Source organism: Erithacus rubecula, assembly GCF_903797595.1.
Source record: "Erithacus rubecula genome assembly, chromosome: 3".
NCBI classification, from domain to species: Eukaryota; Metazoa; Chordata; class Aves; order Passeriformes; family Muscicapidae; genus Erithacus; species Erithacus rubecula.
The window spans coordinates 21543519-21568719 of NC_136689.1; the positions used below are offsets into that span (position 1 = coordinate 21543519).

A 25201-nucleotide genomic window follows, 5' to 3' on the forward strand; every position below is an offset into this window, starting at 1 on the left:
TACATTTCAAGGCAGGGTAACCTGGAGCAGGTTACACAGGAAAACATCCAGGTGGGTCTTGAATGTCCCCAGAGGCAGACTCTACAACCTCCCTGGGTGGCCAGTTCCAGTGCTCTGCCACCCTCAGTGTGAAGCAGTTTTTCCTCATGTTGAGGTGGAAATTTTTGAGTTTTGGTTTATGGCAATTGCTCCATATCCTGTTGCTGGGCACCACTAAAAAGAACCACACTCCTGACATCCATCTTTGAGATATTTCTATGCAGGGATGAGACTCCCTCTCAGTCCTCTCTTCTCCAGACCACACAGGCCTAGCTCTCACAGTCTCTCCTCGTAAGAGAAACCTCCAGATCCCTCATCATCTTTGCTGTCCCCTAGACCCTCTCTTGTAGTTTTCCTTGCACTGATGAGCCCAGAAGGGACTCGGCACTCCAGATGTGGCCTCACCAGGGCCGAATAGAGGAGGAAGATCACCGGCTGGCCACACTCTTCCCGATGCACCCATCGGCCCTCCCGCCCTCAAGGACACACCTGCCGCCTCACGGTCACCTTGCCACCCACCAGGGTGACACCCCGCGCCTCCGGAGCCGCCGGGCCGCAGGGGGCGGGTCGCAGCGGCGGCAGAGGCGCCGCCTCCCCGCCCGCCCGGCACTGCGGGCCCGGGTGCGAGCGGAGCGGCGGCGGCGCGGTGCTCCCGGCGGGCGGGCGGAGGTGAGCGGCGCCGGGCCGGGCGGGACGGGCCCCATCCCCGCCGGGCTCTCCCTGCTGCCCATCGCGGCCGTCTCCCGGCAGGCTCCGGCGGTGCCGGCGCCCCACGGAGCGCTGCGGCCCGGCCTCGGGCAGCCGCGGGGGCGCTCCGGTACCTGGCGGGGCCGGCGAGCCCCCGCCCCGCGGCGGGCGGGCCTGGCGGCGCTGCCCGGCTCCGCTGCTGTCACGGGCGGTGTTGTCGTTGCAGCTGGAGATGCCGGCCCGGACCGGGGCCCCGCCGAGCTGCTCCGGGCTGGATCTCCGCGCCGCGCTGCCGCCCGGGGTCACCGGCCCGCGCCCGGCCTGCCGCCAGCCCCGCGCCCCGTAAGTGCCCGAGCGGCGCCTCAGCCGCAGTGGCCCGGCTTGCGTCCGTTCGGGCTTCTCCTCCTTCATTTTCCAGCAGCAGCTTCTCACGTGTGTCACCGTCTGGCTGGCACAGCTCTGTGATGTGCTCTTAGCTAATTGAAGAGCGTATGTCAAATCTATGTCACTTTTATTAATTTTTGTAACTCCGAAATCAGTGAGTTCGTAAAAGAAGGTTGGTTTTTTGGGAATCTGTTCCTGAACAATCCACCTCAGCTACTTCTTATCATCTGCTTCCCATTTATTTAATATCTGATTGCACAATAACTTGATGAAAAATCTGTTCAGGGGCTGAAGTGAGGGTTTGTTTTCCTTAGTGGTCCTCCCTCCATTTAGCAATATGTGCTTAGTCTGCCTGTCTTGTAATCTCTTTAGTTCTGAAGATGTCGCTTTGGTCAGAATTTTAAGCATTGTGGGCTGATTTCGTAAGTGTCTGCTGACTTGAAAATCCTTATCTTATCTTTATCCTTTACTCTAAACTTACCTTTTCCACTTTGACCTCACTATCTGTCTCCTCGTAGAAGGAAATTTCTTTAAATTTGAACCTATTGCTGAGGGCTGAAATAAAGAAGACATTTAACAATTCATCCTACTTTGTATGAGTTATAACTTAATCCTTTTCCTTCGAAGTTATTAACTTTGCCTTCTGCCTTTTGTCTTTTTATTGCATTTATGGAAATTTTACTTGTTGTCATTTTTTTTCTTCACTAGTTAGAAACTCACTTCTGTACCATCCTTGTTCTGATTTTATCCTTACATGATAGCACTGTCTCTTTGCCTTTTCATAGTGCTCCTTAGCCATGCACACGATTTTTATTTCATTTTTTTAATCTTGTGTGATTTTTCAGGTCAGGAAAGCTCTCCTGTTGCATATATGTGAGTCTTACACACTCTTGCCTCTGAATTGCAGTTCATTTAATATAGTCCCTTTCAGTAACTGCTAACTCTCTGCTCTTGTCCATCTCTTAGATGACTTGTCTAAAAGTCATGTCAGCCTGTTCCCTGAGGGTTTTTTATGAAGTCTGTTAGTTTGATTCTGCTACTGGCACTGCATTTTCCTTAGAACAAGCAGTGAGAAACTTTGGCCAGCAGACCAAATTCAGCTCACCAGAGCAATTCATCATGTCCAAGTCCTGTGTGTCCACTGTCCCCAGAATCCTTTGGACTAAAACTGAACGTAGGCTGCAGCATGGTTAAATGGTACTGGTAGCACATTTCCTAATGGTGGTTCCCTTTCAGTCTCAAAGTTTTGCAGCACGTTCTGGTTAATGGTATGCACTGAAATCACAAGCTGCTGTAATCACATGATGAAAGCATACGTGCTCTGTCATATCCAGTTACATCTCTTATCTCATTATATATTCTCATTATGTTCCTGGGTGCAAACCCATCCTGATACAGGAAATACTGCTAGTTTGGTCATGTGTTAAATATATTTCAGGTCACATGGTAAGGAAAAACTCAATGCTTTTTTGAGTGAATGCATAAAAATCAGAAGGATTCACTGTTAGAACCTTTTCTTTGAATACTAAGTCTGTGGTCATTTTCATGTATTGCTTTCTGTCTTTAACTTCTGAATGCAGTTGCAGTGAGTTTGTACCTTCTAGTCAAAGCTGAAATGGAAAGTGCCCATTCTTCTAGTAGCTTTCTCTAATTTCTGAAACACAAAGCTGCTTTTTATTGTGGGAAGCTATTCATCACACAAGCTGTATTACTAGCCAGTGGCTGGTTAATGGCCCCCACTGATGATTAATTGCCATCATATCAGCTCTTGGATGGTGGCTCAGGAAAAGGTTCTGTGTTGTCTGTTGACTGCTCCCAAGACAGCAACTTTACGAATTCTTTTTGCTCCTTCTTAGCCTGCCTCTCCTCATTGCTTCCTTAATTTTCAGAATTTATTCCTGTTCTGCAGTTATATTGGCTTTGCCTGGCAAGACTGCTAGCAGGATGGCAAGGAGTGCTGTAGGGGTGGTTTCTGTGAGAAGCTGCAGGAGTCTTACCCTGTGTCTAATGGGGCCAGTGTCAGCTGGGTCTGGGATGGACCCAGGGCCCAGCCCATCAGCAATGGTGGCAGCACCTCTCAGGGAATGTAGGTAAGAAGGGGAAAAAAAGTAATTGCAGCTGCAAAAGAGAGGATGAGAACATGTGAGAGAAACAACTTACATAGACACCAAGGTCAGCAAAGAAGAAGCAGGAGGAGGAGGTGCCCTAAGCATTGCAGCCTGTGGTGCAGCCCATGAGGTTCATGGTAGAGCAGAAATCCACCTGCAGCCCATGAGAAGCCCCACACCAGTCTAGGTGGATGCCTGAGAGGAGGCTATGACCCCATGGGAAGCCCACACTGGAGCAGGTTCCTGGCATGGACCTGTGGAGAGAGCAGCCTGCATTGGAGCAGGTTTCATGATAGGGCTTGTGACCCCATGGGGAGCCACACTGCATCATCCTGTTCCTGAAGGGTTGCACTCACTGGAGGAGTTTGTGAAGAACTGTGTAGCCTGTGGGAAGGACTCACACTGGAGAAGTATGTAGAGGACTCTCCTGTGGGAGGAACGTCATGCTGGTGCAGGAGAAGGACTTCTCTTCCTGAGGCAGAAGCAGCAGCAGAAACAGCATGGGGAGAACTGACTGTAACATCCATTCTGTCTCCCTGTGCTGCAGAGGGGAAGAAGGGAGAGAATCAGGAATAAAGTTAAGCCAAGAAGAAACTTACTGGGGTGAGGGGAAGGTGTTTCTTTAGGATTTATTTTGCTTCTCATTATCCTGCTCTGATTTTGATTGGTAATAAAGTGAGTTAATTTCCCCAGGTAGAGTCTGGTTTGTGTCGGGTGGTAATTGGTGAGTGATCTCTCCCTGTCCTTACCTCAATTCATGATCCTTTCGTGGTATTTTGTCTCCTCAGCTGGGCTGAGGAGAGGAGTGATAAAGCAGCATCTTTTTGTGCACTTGGCCTCCAGCCAGGGTCAGCATCCCCCAACAATGCAGAACTACCTAGGTCATAACTATGGTTTCATGTGAAGGCTTACCTCCCAAGGGTTGTTTTGTTGGTTTTTAATGTCTATATTAGAGTTTTAGTGCAGTTTTGTGACCAAGGATATAGCAATATTTATTTTACTTTTCTACAAGCCTTAGTTTCTGTTCTTCAAAACATCCCTTACTACACTGAATTTGACTCCTGAAATTATCTTCTCTTTAATTACTGTGTCAAATCTTCTCTTCCTGCCATGAGCTTTTTATGGAAGGCTGTCCCATGTGTTTGTCTCCATGATTTATCTTGCTTGCCTTGGATAGAAAATTGTGTTAAGCATATTTGTGACTCATGGCCTTGAATCCTTTACCCTGCATCCACAGTTAATCCTTACACATCCATGGCTAGACCAAGCAGTCTGACCTAGAAATGTCATTAGTCATCTCACGACTAGGTCTTGATAAACTTCTTTGTTGTTTTTACCATTGGATCCACATGGGCAGCCCATTTTCCAGGCTGACAGGTGAGTATGTCAGGTAGATGTTTGTCAGGGTGTCATGACATTTGCAGCTTCCAGACCTTTGCATCTCCTCCTTCATGGTCAGGAGAGGATGTAGCAATAATAACCTGCATAAACTTTTAATGGAATTCAGCTTCCATGTACTCACTGATCTCAGGCTGATCACAGGTTAGTGCTTTCTACATTCTACTGTTTTCCAATTTTTTTTACATGTTTCTACTCATTATTCTATTGACCATTAGTTTCAGGAGCACAAAGTTATCTTGTGGGCCAGTATTCAGTGCAGTGGAAGGTAAGAAATAGGAGAAGATGAAAATACTGTTGTTTACTTGAGTAGATGTATTATTGAAGTGCTTGAAGTACTTTATGTTTCTTGTTTCTCCCTCTATTGGTGACATATTGTAAGATAAAATTGATTATCTCATACTTGATTAAGGAGAAAATAAAATATGAAACTTAGAACCCAAGATTTTGCTTCCAGAGGTGTTATGGATATTTTGGTCTCATAAAATTGCATGATGCTGACTTTTTCTGTTGTTTTTTCTTTTTTCTTTTCTTCTCTTTCTATTTTTTCCCCTCTAAAGAAATCATTTTAGGTTTGGTGTCTTGGAAGTATGGAATCAATCTCTATGATGGGGAGTCCCAAGAACCTCAACGAAACTTTCCTACCAAATGTTGCCAATGGCATCAAGGATGCCAGTAAGGTCACAATAGGCATCATTGGAAGTGGAGACTTCGCTAAGTCATTGACAATCAGACTTATCAGATGTGGGTACCACGTGGTCGTAGGGAGCAGAAACCCTAAACATGCTGCTGACTTCTTTCCCCACGTGGTTGATGTCACTCACCATGAAGATGCAGTAACTAAAACAAACATCATTTTTGTAGCCATACACAGAGAACATTACAACTCTTTGTGGGATCTCAAACATTTACTTGCTGGTAAAATTCTGATTGATGTCAGCAATAATACAAGAGTAGACCAATATCCAGACTCCAATGCAGAGTATTTGGCATCACTTTTTCCCGATTCCTTAATTGTCAAAGGATTCAATGTCATTTCAGCTTGGTCACTGCAGTTAGGACCAAAGGATGCCAGCAGACAGGTAAATGGTTTTATTTGTATTAATTTAACTTATTTTTAAGATGAAAATGACAGGAACTGAGTGTAACAGCCAGAACTCATGAGATTTACATTCCCTGACTTAACGTGCCTAAAATGTTGGAACTTTCACTTACATTTAAGTAGCCAATAAAACCTTCAGAATTTAGTTCATCCCACTGTAAGACAAATAAAGTAAGCAGTCCAATTTTTTCCCTGTGTTGCCTGATTGTCTTTAAAGATTGCAGAGGAAATGTGGATACTATCTTAGGGTAAACAACTGACCTTTCAATGACTACAGACAGAGGAGAAGAGTTGGGTCTTAATGTTTTCTATAGAAAATATGTTCTATACTTTATATGAGGGTAGAGACAGTCTGTCCTAGTGTGTTTTAGTTGCAGCAAAAGAGATGCACAGAAATCTGAGGTCCTGATCCCAGAGCTCGGAATCAGCTGTTCTAAAAATACTTGCATTCAATGTAGCAGCAGAGTGATTGAAAGATATTATCTAGCTTTTAGAGTGCCCCAATATCATAAATATGAGGGAACAGAAGGAGGCACATATGTTTCTAAGTAATCATTCATTTGATCTAGGGCTGCTTGGGAACATTATGTTCAAATTCCTTCCCAGTATGTTCTGCCAATCCATCCTTCATATGGAAAATGCACCTTTATGTTTTTCATATTTTGCTGAGGTGATGTAAAGGATTTAAGCCTGTGCAAGCATGCAGTCCTTCATAGCCTTACAAAATCTGAGAAATGTATAAGAAATAACTAATGTAACATGACTGCTGGAGACTAATTCAATTTTCTGGCAGTCCACATAGATTTAAATGGAAAGGAATTGATATGAAATTAGCATAATTTAAAAAAAAAAAAAAAACCCTTCATCATACTTCTTTTATCCCCTTCCAGAATAGCACTACACTAAAAATAACTCATGTCAGTCAAAACAGATCATATTTGCTTCAGTGCAGGTGATCAGCAAATAAGTCTTGGGCAAACTATATTCCATTGTAAATTTTAACAGAACCTTCAAGTACTTTATAGCAGTACACTTCTTTTACTGTATAATCAACTGGCAATTAGAACAAGTTCTTGTTTGGCTGCTAGTTTTTCTCTTTTCTGTTAAATGCTGAAATCTGAAATCTGTGGAAATCTGGGTTGTGAAATTAAGCTGAAATGGTTACCCATGGAGAGATTACACAGTTTGCTGCTTCTCACTCTGTGTATGCTATGATTGTTTAAGGGTCATCGTTCAAGATTCCTGTATTTTTGAGAGATTTTGGATTTTCTCAAATGATTTTAGCTGTTGCTTCAAGTTACTCCAGTCCTGTAGACATTTCAGTATGACAGGCTTTGGTATGCAGACTACCAAGACATCCCCCATTATAAAATCCAAGAAAAAGCCAATTTTGTTGTGACTACTCTGTTGATAAATCAGTGTGCATATTTGCACTTTGGCTATATTTTTGTGTGATTGTATTGTCATATTGGTGATACGAGCTGAGAGAAAGTGTACAGTTTTAGCAGTTGTGTTGTAGCTTTGGTTTGGAAGCCCTTAAAGATTTTGGTGGGTTTTGCTGTTTTTTTGTTAACCTTTGAGTCTCTTTCTCTGCCTAAAGATAATTCCCTTGACTTTCCCAACAGGTCTATATTTGCAGTAACAATGTTCAGGCTCGCCATCAAGTGATTGAGCTTGCCCGTCAGCTCAGTTTCATTCCAATTGATTTAGGGGCATTGTCATCTTCAAGGGAGATTGAAAACCTGCCTCTGCGACTGTTCACCCTGTGGAAGGGGCCTGTAGTGATTGCCATTAGCCTGGCAACATTTTTCTTCATCTATTCCTTTGTCAGAGATGTCATCCATCCGTACATGAGAAACCAGCAAAGCGACTTTTACAAGATTCCCATTGAGATTGTGAACAAGACTCTGCCAATTGTTGCTATCACTTTGCTTTCTCTAGTGTATCTATCAGGACTTATTGCAGCTGCTTATCAGCTTTACTACGGCACCAAGTACCGGCGATTTCCTCCTTGGCTGGACAGCTGGCTCCAGTGTCGGAAGCAGCTTGGGCTGCTCAGCTTCTTCTTTGCAGCAGTGCACGTGGTGTACAGCCTCTGCCTGCCTATGAGGAGATCAGAGCGGTACTTGTTCCTCAACATGGCCTATCAGCAGGTAAGACAGTCTGGTTCAACAAGCCCAAAATGCCTTGGCTGAGTGAATACGGCTCCTGAATAAAATAATTGGGTTTTTCTTGATCTCTTCTACTGCTTTTGGCATAAAATGTTGTGGGTTATCTTATGCATAGGTGGTGTCAAATACTGAGACTAAAAGAAATATCTGTGCATTTTGCTCACCTGGTGGGTCAATCTGCAGTCAAGTTTGTGTGACAGGGGAAATCAAGGACATGTCCTATTGAAATTCCTGATAACAGTATGCATAAGAAGTGTGTTGGATAGACAGGATAAGAGCAACAGCAGGAAAATTCTGAAGTATGGTCCTTTCTATGTATACTTAACACATGGGGAAAGTATGTATATCGTAAGTGCATTTACAAATATGAAAAGTACAAGGGCAGATACTGTAATCATATTTACAGATACTTCTATGTTCCAAAAAGAAAAAAAAAAAAAGATACTGATATTTTGTAACATTTTGGACCAATACTTTATTTTAAAATTCTGTGAACATCATCTATTGCAGGCAATAGAAATTGACTCATAGTTTCCAAGAACAATTGATCTTGCATAACCCTGAAACATTCTCCAGCAAATTTGTCATCCTCTAGAAGAGGGTCTCATGCTGTTATCTCAGTGAGACAGCTTATTGTAACCTTTAAAGTGGCAGAAAAGCAGCATTGCCAGAAAAACAGCATTGCTATTCACCACATAAAACCTGTAGGAAAGAGAGATGTGATAGAACATAAAGGAAAACCAAATAAGGGTTGTGTCAAAAACTCCGAAACTGAACTTAAAGAGAAAGATGGAAAGGGCAAAACTATATCAGGCAGCAAGAAACCCGAATTCACACTTAAAATTAATAATACTAAAGGATTCACTGGTACTTTTACTAAGAAATTATCTTCATTTTAATGATATTGTAAAACTCTCACTTACTGGTGGTATTTTTCATGCACCTTTTTCAAGACATGTCCTATTGCAACAGTTAACCTGGAAGTGGAAAAAAATAATTGAATATCCACTTTCTTAGTTGTTAAGGTTCTCAGTTGTTTCTGTTTTTCTGGTAAAGCTCTCCAGAAAGAACTATCTTGGAAAAAGCTGATGACAATAGTGAAAGAGAGAAACAAGCTTGGATTCAGCATAAAAAAGCTGAAGGAAATTATGCTAAACTATTTATAAATGTAACAAACTAGAAATAAATTGCAGGTTTATCCAACTTATGTTACAGAATTTAATTTTGCAGTGTCTGAAGAATACAACTCCTTTTTTACAGTGTATAAGAGTGTGCAGAAATACCCAATTTTATAACAGTATTGTTGTAAATGGTATATAATGTTGCATTTTCTTTTAGCATCTCATCTAATTTTCCGTGTTTAAAATATTTTTAATCTAGCAAGAGCCAATACCAGAAGTAAGGAAATAGCTGTTTTTCTCCCAGGCATGAAGAAACCTCTGAAATATTTGACCTCATTTTATAGTTGTCCTGTGACTGTGAACTTTAAGTCAGCAAAATAACTTCTGTTGGTATTTTTAATATTCTTTAGAATAAAGTTCTTCCTTTCTGCTCTTTCATCAGGTTCATGCAAATGTTGAAAATTCTTGGAATGAGGAAGAAGTGTGGCGAATTGAAATGTATATCTCATTTGGAATAATGAGTCTTGGATTGCTTTCTTTGCTGGCAGTAACTTCCATCCCTTCAGTAAACAGTGCCTTAAACTGGAGGGAGTTCAGTTTTATTCAGGTGCGTTGCTTTTTTAATAAGGGAGTTTTGGTGTTAACAAGAATTCCCTTGATCATGATCAAGATCATAAACAAAAGCTCATTATAATGTGACTAAGAGCCTTTTTTCCCTCTGTCTCTGGTAATTCAATAAAAACAACAATTGCTTAGCAAATATGTTACCATGAAGGCACATTAAGCATTTAATGAGTGTTAGAACTAAACTTTTCATTTTACACTTCCTGATCTTAAAGAACCAACATAACTAAGACCAAATGTTCACTAATCTATTTCTCTTCTGTTCTTAGAATTTCTTGCTAAATTCAAAGATAAATTTGGACAAACCTACTAAATGCAGTGATACTGATGAGATGCTTGTATAGGCAGATGCACACAGCTATTAATATTGAAGATTTAACTTGCCCTGCAGGATTTTTATTGCACAGCCCTCTGACAGCCACGGTGCCATTGTTTAAGTTTTGCTTCCTGTCCACTGTGGGACTTGACACAGCTCTCAACTGGATTATTCTCATTAGCTGAAAATACCCACTAGTAAAAAAATGAAGCTTTACTTATTAAAATCAGAGGCTTTTCGAGGCCCTCCCTGTCTTCCTCAGGTAAATACCTAGAATATGCAAATCTAACCAGCATTAAATAGTGAGAAATATGGGCTTTAATGAACAGCTCAATTCTTGCTGCTAGAGATAATTGCTAGTAGTTTTAGGTAGCAGTCAGGTACAAGAAATTTTACTAGGATTCAGCTGGGTGAAAATTCCTAAGAGTGCACAGTTTTGGGGTTTGTTATGTTTTCTGACCTTGGCTTTGGTACTGTAGTCTTGGCTCAGCCTTTTCTGATTAACATTTTTTTAAGCTTAGCTGAATAACATTGCCTAATTCTGAGTCCTGTTCACTTCAGAACGTGAGCACTGACTTAAAAGTTCAGTGCTTGGGTTGTGCTTCATAATTTACAGACTTTTGAAGAGATGGTGGGGAGCACTTCAATGGCTGTAGTTGTTTGAGATCTGCAGTGTCTTCCCTTATGATTTCCATTGCTGGAAAACTGCAGGTAGACCTACAGAAAGTTGGCTGAAAGGTTTTTCAAAGTGGAGTTATGCTGACAGAACTGTTTATTCACAGTCATATTCTGAAGGCTTTGAGCCTTCAGGGAGACTAAATACACAAGTGTATTGTTAGAACATCTCTGCCATTTGGAGTTGTCTGTGTGGGGACAATAGTACTGCTGTTGGGTGATATAAAACATTAGTGCAAAAGGAAAAATATGTATTCACTTGTGAGTAACATGATGCCTTTATCCACTAATAACTTACAGTCACAAACACAGCATTTTTTGTCTTATTTTTGCTTACTCATATTTCCAAATCTCCTGCTTGTGTGCTTGAGTCTAAACCCACAAAGCAATCACAATGATGTATCTACAGCTACTTACTTATTGCAGTTATTTCCATTGTAAATTAAGTTAAAATAGTTTCAAATTTAAATAGTTAGGAACTTTAATGACCCATCTGTCAGTATTTTGAGGAATTTGTTTGGGAGTAAGTTGTTTGCTCTGGATGTATGTTACAGTTCATACTGCATCATGTGCAGAAGATAACTGATATTGGTAATGAGCTATGATCATTTGCAATTCTTAATCACAAAAGTATTGACCTACTAAAAATTTCCTTAGTATTTACTTTGTCATTAATTCTCCAGATATAAGTTACTCTTCATTTAGTTACTTGTGAAAAAAAGTCTTCTTGCTTTTTTCAATCAGAAAACAGATTTTCAGCGATTGCTTACTAGAGTAAAAGGAGTCTGTATTTCTGTGTAAGTTTCACTGTCCCCAGTATGCAAGGAGAACAGATAAAACATTATGTTACTTCCTCTCTTTCATATTTTTCTTGTACTGAAGTGCAGTGCAATGAAAGAAAATTGAACTTAAATTTCTCAATCTTCCCTAAATCAGGGGAATAAACAACAGAACTACTAACCTATCATCCCATTGCTGCTTTTCTTTCAGCTAGGAAAAACAGTATGTCTCTAGCTTTATTCCTGAATCTCAGATGATTTACCACAACAGCTGCTGAACTTGTTTCACATCTGGCAGACAAAGAATCAGTCTGCACACTCCGTGTCCCAGCTCAGCACTTCCCACTGAGAACAACACATTCTTGCTTGCTCATCTTAGTAAATGCAGTTTCATCAAAATAAGGGACTGGCCTCATCTAAATAGTTTTACCACTAGAACATACTCATTCTTGAGTCCTACTAGGAAAATCTGAGTTTATTAGAATGTGCAGCATAGACTAGCCTTGTTCCAGCAGAATAAGCCCTAAGAAGCATCTCCCCAATCTACAGTAGTTCAAAAGTCTTTGAACACAGTCTTCCTAATACTCCAAAGAAACACCAGTTGTCAATATTTTTGCACAGAATCAATTGCTCTCTTTGATATACCAAATTATTTTGGAGATGTCTCCATCTTACCTAGCATGGTTTCAAACACAGGTGTCAGCAGCCCCAAAAATTCCAGCCTGCTTCATCAAGGGAAAAAGACTTAGAGAGGACAAGCAGTGCAGGCTCCTCTCCTTCACTGCATAGGAACAAAGTGAGATATTAGAAGGTTTAATAGTGCAAAAGGAAATTACTGTGTCAGTCCTACAAGGAGCTAAGAGACCAGCAGAAAACAGGAATTGCTACAGTCCAGAGCTGACCACTGCACAAAACTTCTTCGTGATTTGGAGAGGAACACTCATCCAGATAGAGGAACCACAGAATGAGATGGTGATGAAGAGTTTTCTCAGTAGGAAATCTTAGATGATTGAAATTTAGTGTGAAACTTTGCAGTCAACATAACCCAGAGCTGAAGTTTACTGAGAAAAGCAGGGAAGAAAGCTGGGGTTGATAAACTAATGCATCAGTTTCTTAAATACCACTTCAATATTCTTCTTTTTCTCATCTAAATATATTTGAATAAGGAGCAAAGGAAGACTTGGGTAAGAAATACAAAAGAATTTGTATTTCGTCAGAGCAGGCAAAATAAACAGCTTAAACCAACAACTGTAAACAGAAAAAAAGACATTTATTGAAACCAGTCCTTGAGTGTTCACGTAAAATACAAGGAAATGGAGAATGTTGTCTGCAAGCTATGCTGCACTGGGTCCTTGAGTCTAGGAAGGAAAGTTCAACTGTAAATATATAATGTAAACACAAATGATTGCTGCTTTTGTTTTCTAGTCCAAGACTTCAAGTCCAAAAGCCATTATTTAAAGTGCCAGTGAACAGAGCAGACTGGTTTTGAAAGCTAAACTTCATGGTTTTTAGCAAAAAATAACATAAATCTGCCATTTGAGTGATTGGAAGCTGACTTTTTTGTAGATACTCCTTTTCTCTGCTTGCACAATCCTAAAGTTTTTTGGAGGCAATGTGAATAAAGGATTTCTCATACATACACTTTGAGGAAGGGCTGCCCTGCCTTGGTTCTCCCACAAGAACAGGATATTTTTTTCCCAGAGTAAAGAGGCCTGAGTATTTAGCAAGTTTATGGGTAAGATTCCAGTCACAGTTTTTAAGTTTAGCAAATAGCCTGTTACACAGACAATCTGAAGTATATCTTGCATAAATGTAGAGTTTAGAAAATATATTTTGTATATATAAATTGCACGGAACTACTTGACCATGGTGAATGTAGAAATTCCTGAAGCAGATTTGCCTCACAGCATGTTTTTGTCTTTAAATATGTACATCTTGCTGGTAACATTTTAGGGGTTTTTCTCTTTCATCTTTCCTGCTCCTCTAACTTTTATTGGTTCCTTTCTCAAACAATACCAGTTTGTCCAGTTTATCAGTAGCATTGGCTGGGAATCTCCCATATTGGCTAAAAGCTGACTTTGATCAGGAAGGAAACAAAACAAAACAGGGAGGACTTAGAGAAAAGCTGAAAGATTCGTGAGTCTATAGGAAATGTGCTAATCTATTACTCAACTTTCAGGAAACACAATATTACCAAAGATAAGAAAGCAAAGCAGCCAAAGATATTCTTCCACTTTTCCCAGCAGCCATCCTAAAGTCCAGGCAGAAGGTTGCCAGAGACTTACAACTGATACTGCTGCTCACAGCACTGCTCAATGTGAATTTACCAGTGAAGAAACAGTGTTGCTTCTTGCTGCTTTCAGAAATCCTCTGCTCTTACAGGAATTATTATCTGAAGCATGGTAATGATAATTAAGGGCCCAGTTGAAGAACATAGCATTAGCTGACAGAAGCTATAGCAATGTCTTTATTAGTTTTTTAAAGGTGTGGTTGAAATTGTGCAGTACACACTAGCACATGCTCTACCAACACTTCAGAGAAGCATATGGCAGCTCTTCACAGGGGAAAAAAAAAAGAACTTAATACAGGCATATCATACGTTTTTCTTTTGTTGTTAGTTTAAAATATACTTCTGATGTACTTCTTAGTTTTCATTTTGACCATTAGATAGAAAGACATTTATAGATGTTTCAAAACTATAGCTTGCAAATGGAATTAAAATAAGCACTAAAATAAAAATAATTGGAAATGGATGTATAATATTTTCCTTCTGTTTCTTTTTGCAAGAATTGTTACATTTCTCATCAGTAATCCTGACGAAGAAATGAGGGATATGATTCACTTGTGCCCTTCTCCCTACAGGCAGTGATAAAACAATGAATTCAGGATAGTCATACCAACAAAAATCTGCAATAACATATTAAAACATCAGGTTTGATCGTATTGTTTTCTGTCCACATTTCTTACCAGAAGTTCCGTTCAGATACCACATATGCCATTTTCATATCCTCAAGTGTTCTGTTTACTATGGGATATTTTGGGAGCAAATTGTTTTTTTAAGAAAAAGTATGCACTATGTCTAGAGATTAACAAAACAGCCCTGAAACCATTGGCAAAAAAGTCAAAAAACAGGGTACCAGTCCCAAGAAATTAACAGAAATATTTTCCTTTTATACCATTATAGCTGTGAATCCTTGCAGATAGTATTAGCTCAGACATTCTTCTTGCCTTAGAAACTGCTTAATCTTGAGGTAGAAGGAATTAATTCTTTCACTATCTATTACAGACCCTTAGGCTGCATTTTTCTTTGCTTGTCTGTTTGCTGAAATTAGACCATACATTGGTAGCCAGTTACCTTTATTAATGCTTATTCTCTGTTTCAATGATGTTCTACAAATGTTTCCCAGCCAAGTTAGTTGTTAAATTAGTTTAGGCCAGAAGGAGTTTTTCTTCATTTGATCACCATGAGAAGTCAAAGCATGGTAGTCTTCTTTTATCATTTGGGAAAGTTTAGGTGGATGCATTGTCAAATCTACAAAGCATTACAGCTACAGAGTCCTTAAAAAAAGCAGATTCAAAGAACTGGCGAGTGACCCCTATTTCACCACCTTCTGTGGCAAGGTCTAGATTTATGTGCTGAGAGGTCCTTCCTCTGCAGGCTGCTGTGGAAACCCTCTCTTTCACCTTTTATTCAGCACTGCCTGTTTATGGTAAATTGCACCACTGCTTTGTGCTATTATGCCCAAGCCCTGCAGTTCAGATATTCCCATTAACCAGTCAGCAACAGCTGATGCAGAAGGGAAAGGGTGGTTTGTGCTAACATCAGACAACTGGATGTGAGTCAGAAGTAAGCTGTGCATCTCATAGTGATAAAAATATGCAAGTTTAGGCCCAAATCTCTTCAACAAAATTACATTGTTCCATAATAAGGAATCTTGGAAATGATCTGTCCTCATAGTTAAGATATAGGAAACTTAATTTCCAATCACAATGGATGTTGTTCTAGTAACTACACTGGAATTGTTCTTTATTGGCATACTTATCCTGAAGTCGATTTCCATTACTTAGAATTTAGGTAGACATAATTTCAGCTTTGACTAAGGCCTGTAGATGTTAGCAGAGATACTCTGAATATCAGTGCTCAGTTCATCTGTAAATTTCAGAATGTGAACTTAAAATCATATATTGCTAACTTAATGTAGTAAATAGTTAAGAGATTTAACTTGATGTCTAATAGAAATGTTAAAATAATGCAAATAATGTATTAGAGTTGTCAGGTGAAGGACCAAGTGCTATTATATCTCTTTTTTTTTCCCCCATTTTCTCTTTCTTCACAGTCTACACTTGGATACATTGCTCTGCTCATAAGTACTTTCCATGTACTGATTTATGGATGGAAGAGAGCTTTTGAAGGAGAGTATTACAGATTTTATACACCACCAAATTTTGTTCTTGCCCTTGTTCTGCCTTCCATTGTAATCCTGGGTAAGATCGTGTTACTTTTGCCATGCGTAAGTAGGAAACTGAGGAGAATTCGAAGAGGATGGGAGAAAAGCCATGTTATAGAAGAAGTAACTGGGTCTGTTCCACGTCTCTCCCCAGAAAGGATAACTGTTATGTGATGATATTTGTTAACACAGTTGTACATGTTTGGGCTTTGTTTATTGTCATAAATGTGCATTCTTAGGAGTTTAGTTAAGTAGGAGTCTTTGTAAAGTCTCTTGCTTGACGTGTAGTACAAGCTCTTACCAAAACATGAGAAGTTTATAAGTGGAAGACTGCTACTTCTGATAACTACAAAAATATTTTTGTTTTGGATTACAGAGGGCAAATTATTATGAAATTTTAAAAAATTAATGTTCCTTTGCACAGTTATATCACAGTAGTATTTTATTAGAAACAGGCTTTACGGATTTTTTTTTGACTGAGAGCATGTGTGTCAGAGTTTTTATTAATATGACACTTCTGGGCAGTGTTTCTTCTATTAAAACCACATTTCTGGGTTAATGAGTTCAGAATGTAAAGTAAATTCTTCAGGAAATAACCAGAGTTTGAAGCAAATTAATTTGTAAAGATCACAGAATCACTGGTTTGATTTGGAAGGCACCTTAAAATGAGTAAGTTCCAACGCTCATCTCTTGAGCCTTGACAACTTTCACTAGACCAAGTTGCTCAAAGCCCCATCCAGCCTGGCCTTGAACACTTCCAGGTAAGGGGCATCCACAACTTCTCTGGACAACCTGTTCCAGGGCCTCACCACCCTCACAATAAAGACTTTACTCCTAATACCCAATCTAAACCTAATTTTTTTTCATTCCCCCTCATCATGTCAATACATGCTCTTGTAAAAAGGCCTTCTCCATCTTTCATGAAGGTTTTCTTCAAGTATAAGCCATCCCTTCCAAGCTGCACAAACCCACATCTCTCCACCTTTCTTCACAGGAGAGGTTCCCCACCCTCTGACCATCTCAGTGGCCCTGCTCTGGACTCTCCAGCCCATCCATGTCCTTCCTGTGCTGGTAGCCCAGAGCTGGTGCTGTGTTCCAGGTGGGGTCTCTCTCAGCAGAGCAGAGCAGAGGGACAAACCCTCCCTGCCCTGCTGCCCACGCTGCTCTTGGTGCAGCCCAGGGCACGTTTGGCTCTCTGGGCTGGGAGTGCCCATGGCTGGGTCATGTCCAGCCTCCCATCCACCAGCACCCCCAGGCCCTTCTGGGCAGGGCTGCTCCACATCCATCCATCCCCCATGTGTGGGTCTGGGGGTTACCCCAGCCCAGGTGTAGCACCTTGTGTATTATTGCACATGTACAATATATTTTTGTGTGTGTGCTTTTATACCATTCCATTATTTGAAGATGCAAACCCAGTTTCAATTATTTTACATCTTGTAAGCAAAGGATATTAAACTAATACTGTCTTTTTTTTTTTTCCAAAGTATTTTGTAGGATTTTAGACCTTTGGCGTCTCTTTATTTCCACACATCATATAATGAAGATTCAAAACCATGCTATACATTTATAGAAAGATATGTATGTAACCTAGTTTTTGTTTTTTCAATTATTTTGAAATATGAGGAAATACTATAAAACAAAAAGAAGAGCTGAGAATTCAGCAACAATAAAAAATCCATTTTCACTGTGAAACTTCCAATATATTGGAAGCATCACAACACTCATGTTCTGTATGTATCTACACTGGAGCTTCAGTTATTACATATGAATTACCCAGAATGTGTCTTAAATTCTTAGTATCTTTTTGTGCAAATCCAATCTTCTATTTTTATATAAAGGTCTAACTTTTACAAGTGTCTCTGGGATATGCCTGAAGTTTTGAGAAACCAAATTATTTTTCTTATCCTAAAAATCTCTAAACCTCAACGTTTGCATTTCCTGTTGGATTCTAAGTAATGTTCACAATTAAGTATTACTACAGCTGTGTCAGTAGTAATTACTCTTCTCTAACAAAACTAAACTCAACTCATACCTTTAGGCTGCTACTGCTTAATTAGCAAAACTTCTTTTTCAGTGAATCAGATTGTGTATTTGGTCCTAATTTTCTTGTATTAAATTATATTTTTCTTATCTGTATTTGCACTGTTTAAAAATCTCTGATTTTCTTAGCTGAACCTTCTCTTATTATTTATTACATTGTAAGAATTTGTCCAATGATGCATCAGAAATATACAGAATTAAGCTTGAATTTATCCTTAAACATCACTGGTCCTGTAAATCTCATTATCTTTGTTTGTAATGAAATAGCTTCACAGAAAAAGAAAATTCTAGAATCAAACTCTGCCTCCAGTTATGCCAACCTAAGCCTAAAAACTCATGTTAGTTGTACTTAATTTCAAATTAAAAATAGCTACATTTTTTTTTTTATTCTAGTATCCAAATTCTCCAAACTTACACATCAAGCCTGTGTATATTCCAGGTTTGTTGCAAAAGGAGAGACAGCTGAACTTCCTTTCATTTTAAGTATGTTCAAATCTAGAGATGAAAAATAAAATACTTGCATGTTTTTTTCATAATTAAAGTATTTTTATGTCTTTACACATGTTTTGTATTGAATGAGAGGCCAATGGATACTTCTTGAAAATGGATGTTTGCGAATACATTTTTTCAAAAAAATAACTGTTACGTGTGTCAAGAGATATTTGATTTTTTTTTTTTATTTCACAAATTTTCAATTTTAAGTAGTTGGAAAGCTCAGATTTATCCTCATTTTAAGCCTTGGTGACGGAGCCAGTTGGAAGGAAAATAATTAATTTTATTTCACCATTTTTGCAAAACTAAATTACAATAACAGCTATAATTGGTCAGGCTAATGTCTTTGAGACTTAACTCCAATAGCTGACAAGTGGCAGATGTTTCCAAAAAGAAAGCAGGTGTCCAGTGATATTTTTTTGCTAACATAACTTCTCAGCCTCTTGGAAATCAATAATTTTGGATTTATTTGAGACAGGTGCTGTATCTGGATTACTGCATTTAGTAGCTACAGTCTCCAAAAAATTATCAAGCATTTTAGAAATTTGAAACTTTCCTATTTTTTAATACAAAAAGAAAAAAGAAAAAAAAAAAGGCTCAATACATCTATCAAATAAATTTTAAAAAGTTGCATTCTTTCTTTTTCCACAACCAAATAAATTTGTTTCAGGGTATTTATTTTATTGTTCCTCCTCCTATATGCAGCTATTTCAGTGGTACTGGTGTTGATACACAAGTACTATAGTTTTTTATCAAACATTCTAGACATTAAGTCTTGTTCCTGGAGACAGACAGGAGCCTAAACTCTAGTGCAAATGAGATTTTCACATAAAAATGAAGAACAAGTAACAATTACAACTTCTAACTTAACTTTGTCTGTAATTGCATTCCAAAAGGTGTCTATTTCTTAAAAGGCTTGCAGAATTGAATGTCCTGGACTGTTTCCTATTTCATTATTGCAGAGCAAAACCCACACAAGGTTGAAGCATTGTGCTTCATTCCTTTAAAGAAAATTAACTTTAAAATCTTAGCACACATCAAATCTTGGGAAATTTTAATGAGATAAATACCACTCTATGTTCTACCCTAGTCTTGCACATGAAACCTAATTAAAATCACTAGAATTGGCTGGTATAACTGGGAGTAGAATTTCATATCTCTGAACAGATTTAGGCAGAAAGTATTACCATTGACAATCTGACTACATTTGAAAATTAAATATGCTGCTATTATTTTACATCAATTTTACATTTCTGTAGAATATGTAATTAACATTTATGTTGCCTACAATTATTTAATTATTTTTATGCAATTGTGATAATGTTGCAGAACTGTGGTATTGTACTAACTGAACATTACTGTCAAAGTCTATAGCTATTGTACTGTAATGCATCCACTGACAGTATATACAGAAATGTGTTGGCCCTCTTTCCTATGCAAAAAGTTACTTTATCATTCAATTTCTTCAACAGTGATTAAACTGCTCAATTTTAAACTGCCAAAGATGTCTGGAGAGAATAATGATGAGTCATCCCTATTTTCAAACTGTGTGTAGAAAATTAAAAATGTATTTTAATTTTATATGTTAATTGAAAGGTTGAAATGTTGAAGTATTAATAAATAGACAATATTTTTAGATCGACTATATGAAGGCATTTTGTGAAATATTTGTGCTACGAAAATGACATGGTTTCCTGTTAGGCCATGTATTTACTTCTAACTGGAATAGCATGTTTACTTGTGATTCAATATTTTGTAGTGTTCTTTAAGGACCAATTCACTCTAACAAGACACTGTTAAGCCTGAAGGTAAATGATGCTGATGCATTTAGCACACTTTATATCCAGCATATGTTTAGTCCCACAAGGGATCTTTATTCATCTGACCAAACACATTGATTTCTGTAGAACTCACCATAGGACTTCTCATTGGAAAAATACCTGAGGCTAATTGTTTCCTTTAGATTGCCTAAATATAAACAACTAAATTAATTTAGACATCTTAGTTACTTAGGAGAATAAATACATATTTTAAGGAACAGCTTGCTATAAAATTATTTTTGTGTCGTTTTATATAAATTGCTTGACTGCCTAATGAAAATAAGTAATGAAATAAGCCTAATTTTTCTTAATTATTGTACAGTTAAAAATAGTGCTTAATCTGTGATACAGAATTGTACATGTATTATAAAATGGAGACCTCTATTTATTTAGCAACAGGTTATTTGTTTTCCATGGATATTAAACTATTCTTTCCTAACATTGTCTAAAATCAGTTTTATTACAGGTTCCATGCATCTTTAATTTTCTCTTACAATTCTATTAACTGTGGCAATTATGTACAAGTTAATTAAGTGCACATGTTCTTGAATTATTTAGTGTTTTTGAGTTATTTAGAGATTAATTATTTTGTAACTGTTTTGCAAGTTCTTCAGCTTGTGGCAATGGTTACTGTGAATTGGTGCCACATTTAATTTTTTCTTCCAACATTGTGAATTATATGATGTGCCAAAATAAGAAAGTACATTAATACTTTTATTTGGCATTAATTGCCTATAAAATAGTGTGTCTCGATATTTGTGTCTGTATGGTATTAGCTGCCCAACTAGCATTAAAGGAAATAGTTAATTAATATAATGCAATGAGTTCCCAAGTGGCAATAAATTTCACAGGTATTAATATAATTAGGAAACAGCTTTCCTCTGAAAGTTAGATATATCAGGTGCATAAAAATTAGATGGATTCAGTTTTTCAGTGTAATATTTTCACATATACAGTGGTAATGAATACATATGCATAGGTCCTTGTAGACAGTGCATCTCCTAATACACAAGGTTTTGGTTTCTTGGCTGTTCATCCTGTAGTATTTTCTATCAATGTAATGAATAATGTTGCAGTACTGATACTGTATCACCATATGATACTGCTTGAATTAATTAGATTACAGCCTTTAAAATAAGTGACACATTTAACTGACTTGAACGATGATCTCTGTCATTATATATTGTTTTTCATGCCTTGTTGGCAGTGTCTTACAGTGAGCATAATATGTCTCCCATGTGTAATATTCTCTTTGTAGTTGTGTTTGTCAGACTGTTTGTGCTGTCTCTCTGAACAGGGCTACTATAAATTATTAGTAATGCTCTTATCTATTTTTCCATAGATGGTGTTTTACACAAAAATCAATAAAAAATCAGTGTAAGATATTTTGCTTTTTCTTCTGTGCTTATGCAGAAAAAAATTTAGCTTGTGTTTCTTTCTAATACATGGGTGCTCTGATCAACATTTTCTCTGAGAGATAAATGTGAATGTGAGTTAATAAAAGTATTCTAAGGGAAGTTTATTTATTTTTCAATGTCTGGATAACAGCTTTTTCACACAGACACACCGGATAGCTGTATCCTTTATCCTGCTCTAAGATATTCTCCATGCTTTCAGAACACAAATGTACACTACAATACTATCAGCATATATTCAGTCCACTTTTCATTCAACAAGAAGTTTGGCCATGATGAGATTGCTAGGCACCAGTATGTTTGCCAAGTGTCCTGTCGTGAGTATGAAATAGAATTACTCTTAAAAAAACAAACAAACAAACAAAACAAAACAAAAAAAAAAAACCCACAAACACGTGAAGCACTTTGCAGTCCTTCTTTTGGAAATATGTAACTTTTTCCTTAAGAGGATTTTGCCAGTATAAGAGGAGAACAATACGTGACAATACATGGCTGCTTAACTGTCAATGAGCAGCACAAACTGTTCTGAGTTCAGAGAATTGAAGAGGCATGGGTCAGTGGAGCTGGCAGCATTTGCATTGCTTTCACATTAGGTACATAGCATTCCCAGACTCCCAAATAGAATGTAGGTATTTTTAAAAATTCAGAACATTTAATACTGGCTTGTGCCATGCCTAACCTAACAGTAACATTTTGGACCTTGAAGTCTTTATTTTCTTGGCTTTTATTTTATTAATCTCCCCATTTCTCTCTATCTCAGTGATTGTTCTACTGGATTATGTCAGCAGCTTGGGCACCAAACTGACTCCAGCCTTACCTTGTGCTGTACCAGAGTATAAATTGTGTCCTGTGATTTACTGTGTTTCCTTATAATAATAAAGATCAGTGTGAAAGTTCACCTCAATTCCATACCACCCCATGACCTCAACACTGTATTTTAATAGTACAGGTAGGTAAATCCAGATGTTGAAAGATCTTTTGACTTAGCGGGTTTAAGGCTGAGTTTACTCCCTCTCACTTCAAGGTCTTTTCCTTTTATTCTGTGAATATCAAACACAGAAGGTCGATCAGAGCAGACAAAAAAAAAAAAAAAAAAGAATGGAAAGGAAGTCAAGGAGTCAAAGAAAAAAATCTTAGGAAGACTGATTGCTGTACTTCAAAGACCTCAGTATCGTATTGATAGAGTGCAGGGGGTTTTGGACACAGTCTACACAGTCTACACAGCAAGGAAAGGCCATCATTTGACTGAAGACCCTCACTGCAGCACATGAGAGGTTTATACTGAACAATAGTCCTTTTAAAGCTCCCAACCAAATTTGTAAAATAGTGAATAGCACCTCTGAGGTGCTAGAGGAAATAATTCACTCAGCAAAGTCAACAGGAGATTAATGGCAGACACATATGTGACCATGATCTACTAACACGCAGCTGTGTCCTACACACACAGTCCTGTTGTTTTATGAAATTTAAGTTTTACCTCAAGAATAGACTTTTATGACTGTGTCTTCATACCAAAATACTTTGTCCTCAGTCAAAACAGAAATCCTGTCTACATCAAGTCCACTTTTTTGACATATTTCTTAGCATTTGTAAAACTGAAAATCCAGTACTCTCACAAGTGAAGGCCTTGGTGTCTTGAATATTTTCATTACCAACTGAAGAGGTAGATGTGATAAAAATACAGTATAAGCCTTCTTGGAGTTTATTATCTTTTGAGTAGAGATTTTCACAGTTGATTGCATGATTTTGAGTACGGCCACTTGCTGTTTGCCAAGGGCAGCAGAATCCCTGTAGTCAAACTTGCATAATGTAGTTTTCATCCTAAATTTTAGAAGCTTCATGTTGAAGAAGGTGCACAGTGAGCAAATGGATCTTTACAGTATGATCTTTGGAACAGTGAGCCAACAAGTGCCATGTGACTTAAGCTTATAATTTACAGACTAAGTTGCCCAATTTAGGTATATTCTCTATATATTTGTCATTCAAAACACAGAGCAACCAAACTTGAAATCACTTAGGCTACAATAGAAATAAATGCAAGCAGGACTTTTTATATAAGCTTTAAAACTTTGAATATGTACAACTTCAAGGAAACACCCAAGAAAAAAAAAAATTTATAATCCAGCCTTTTCAGCTAACTGAAAGCCTTCAGACCTATGGGCACTGTCAGCACAATTAACTCAGATGTTTAATAGAAAATCTTGTTCCATCCAGTGTAAGCCCAGATACAAAACAAAATGTTCACGGAAACAAATATTCAAGTAGAACAAGGAAGGGCCAGTAAAGTAGTTATAGTAATGGAGAGATGTGTGTGCATGGAAGGATGAAGAGTGTCAAATACCAGCTCCAAGGATGGCAACTACATTGTCACATCGTGTGATATATATATATGTGTGACGTATAATGTTCTACACATCCTGCCTTCAGATGACCTGTGCTCTATGATCACAGTTCAGGATGTTATGGATGTCAAAGGGGTCATTGCATTTTCTAAATTCAGAGTCCTGTATTATGCTAGGCTGTATTTCTGCCACCATTTTGGAATTGCATACAGGATGAATTTCTACTAAATGCAGAGTGTGCATGGGTATTTTCGTGTATACACAAATACATGATATTGGGTATTTTCCCTTAGATGGAAAGAGAACTCTATAGCATATGTGAATACTAAATGTGAGATGCACCTTATTTGTGCAGAAGGCAGGTATGAAATGGGAGGGGTGTAGCATGCAAGCTGGGAAAATTGAAAATAAGCACTGTGTTGATTATAGTTGGAGCCATAAAGGTGTCTTTCTTGATTGTTATCAATCACTTATTTTCATACAAAAGCTATCTGGAGATTTAAACAGCTATCTTAGCATTTAATAAATTTATTCATATATTCAAATATTTGGAATATTTACACTTATATTTATATACAGCTTGGAATCACTGTATTTAATTATTGTCAATGAAAACAGGTTGGCATCAAGAAAGCCTGCACTCAAAGAAAGACTTGGGATACATCTCCATGTGCATATCCAAGGTGATGTGTGCAACTTCCTAAAGTGTTTCTATATCCTGGGAAAGGCAGCTGAAGGGAGCAGTCCACTAGAGCACCTGTGAGCACACCAAGCGCTGTGTAGTCCTTGAATCTCAGCTGTCAACTAAGCCTCGAACAGCTGCTCACTGTTTGCAAATAGAAGATACCTACATCCCCTCACCCTTCTGTTCCAGCCTTTACTTTTTTGTATCGGTCTATGCAGAGAAAAGGTTCTTTTCGCCCTCTTCCCCGCTGCCAGGCTGCCCCCGGCAGCGCTTTCCCGTCTGGAGTTTGCCATGGCGGCGTATCACGGAGGACTTTTTCATGATTACTTGTTATTTATCGACCTGCCCCTCCCCTGTGGGAGCCGCCGACCCTCTGCCGCGGACGGGACGGGCAAATGGTTTTCTCTCCTCGGTCGCGTTCATCGATAGCAGCTCCCGCAGCTGTTTTCTGTCGGGGCGGAGGAGGGGGTCGCAGGCGGGGCTGGCGGCAGAGCTGTGGCGGCGCGGCCGGGCCGGGCCCTTCGCCGGGCGGAGGCGCCGCGCCGCTCCCATGGC

The 25201-nt window shown here is 38.6% G+C and overlaps 1 protein-coding gene across 6 annotated transcripts; it reads left to right on the top strand.

Moving 5' to 3' along the window:
* Positions 1–644: 644 nt before the first annotated feature.
* On the top strand, positions 645–19382 carry STEAP2 (STEAP2 metalloreductase). Of its 6 annotated transcripts, XM_079300032.1 has the most exons (6): positions 648–708; positions 953–1068; positions 5177–5698; positions 7344–7871; positions 9453–9617; positions 15742–19382. In XM_079300032.1, the coding sequence occupies exons 3-6, from the start codon at positions 5207–5209 to the stop codon at positions 16024–16026; spliced, it is 1470 nt and encodes a 489-aa protein (XP_079156158.1). In that variant the 5' UTR covers positions 648–708; positions 953–1068; positions 5177–5206; the 3' UTR covers positions 16027–19382. The 6 variants fall into 6 exon arrangements, with proteins under 6 accessions (XP_079156155.1, XP_079156153.1, XP_079156158.1 ...); XM_079300029.1 differs by having other exon boundaries at positions 645–1068; positions 4841–5698; XM_079300027.1 differs by having other exon boundaries at positions 645–1068.
* The last annotated feature ends 5819 nt before the right edge of the window (positions 19383–25201 follow it).

Coding starts and splice junctions, on each gene's coding strand:
- STEAP2 (XM_079300029.1), top strand. CDS start 5,207: ATGGAATCAATCTCTATGATGGGGAGTCCCAAGAACCTCAACGAAACT. Junction 5,699..7,343: donor CAAAGGATGCCAGCAGACAG/GTAAATGGTTTT, acceptor CTTTCCCAACAG/GTCTATATTTGCAGTAACAA. Junction 9,618..15,741: donor GGGAGTTCAGTTTTATTCAG/GTGCGTTGCTTT, acceptor CTTTCTTCACAG/TCTACACTTGGATACATTGC.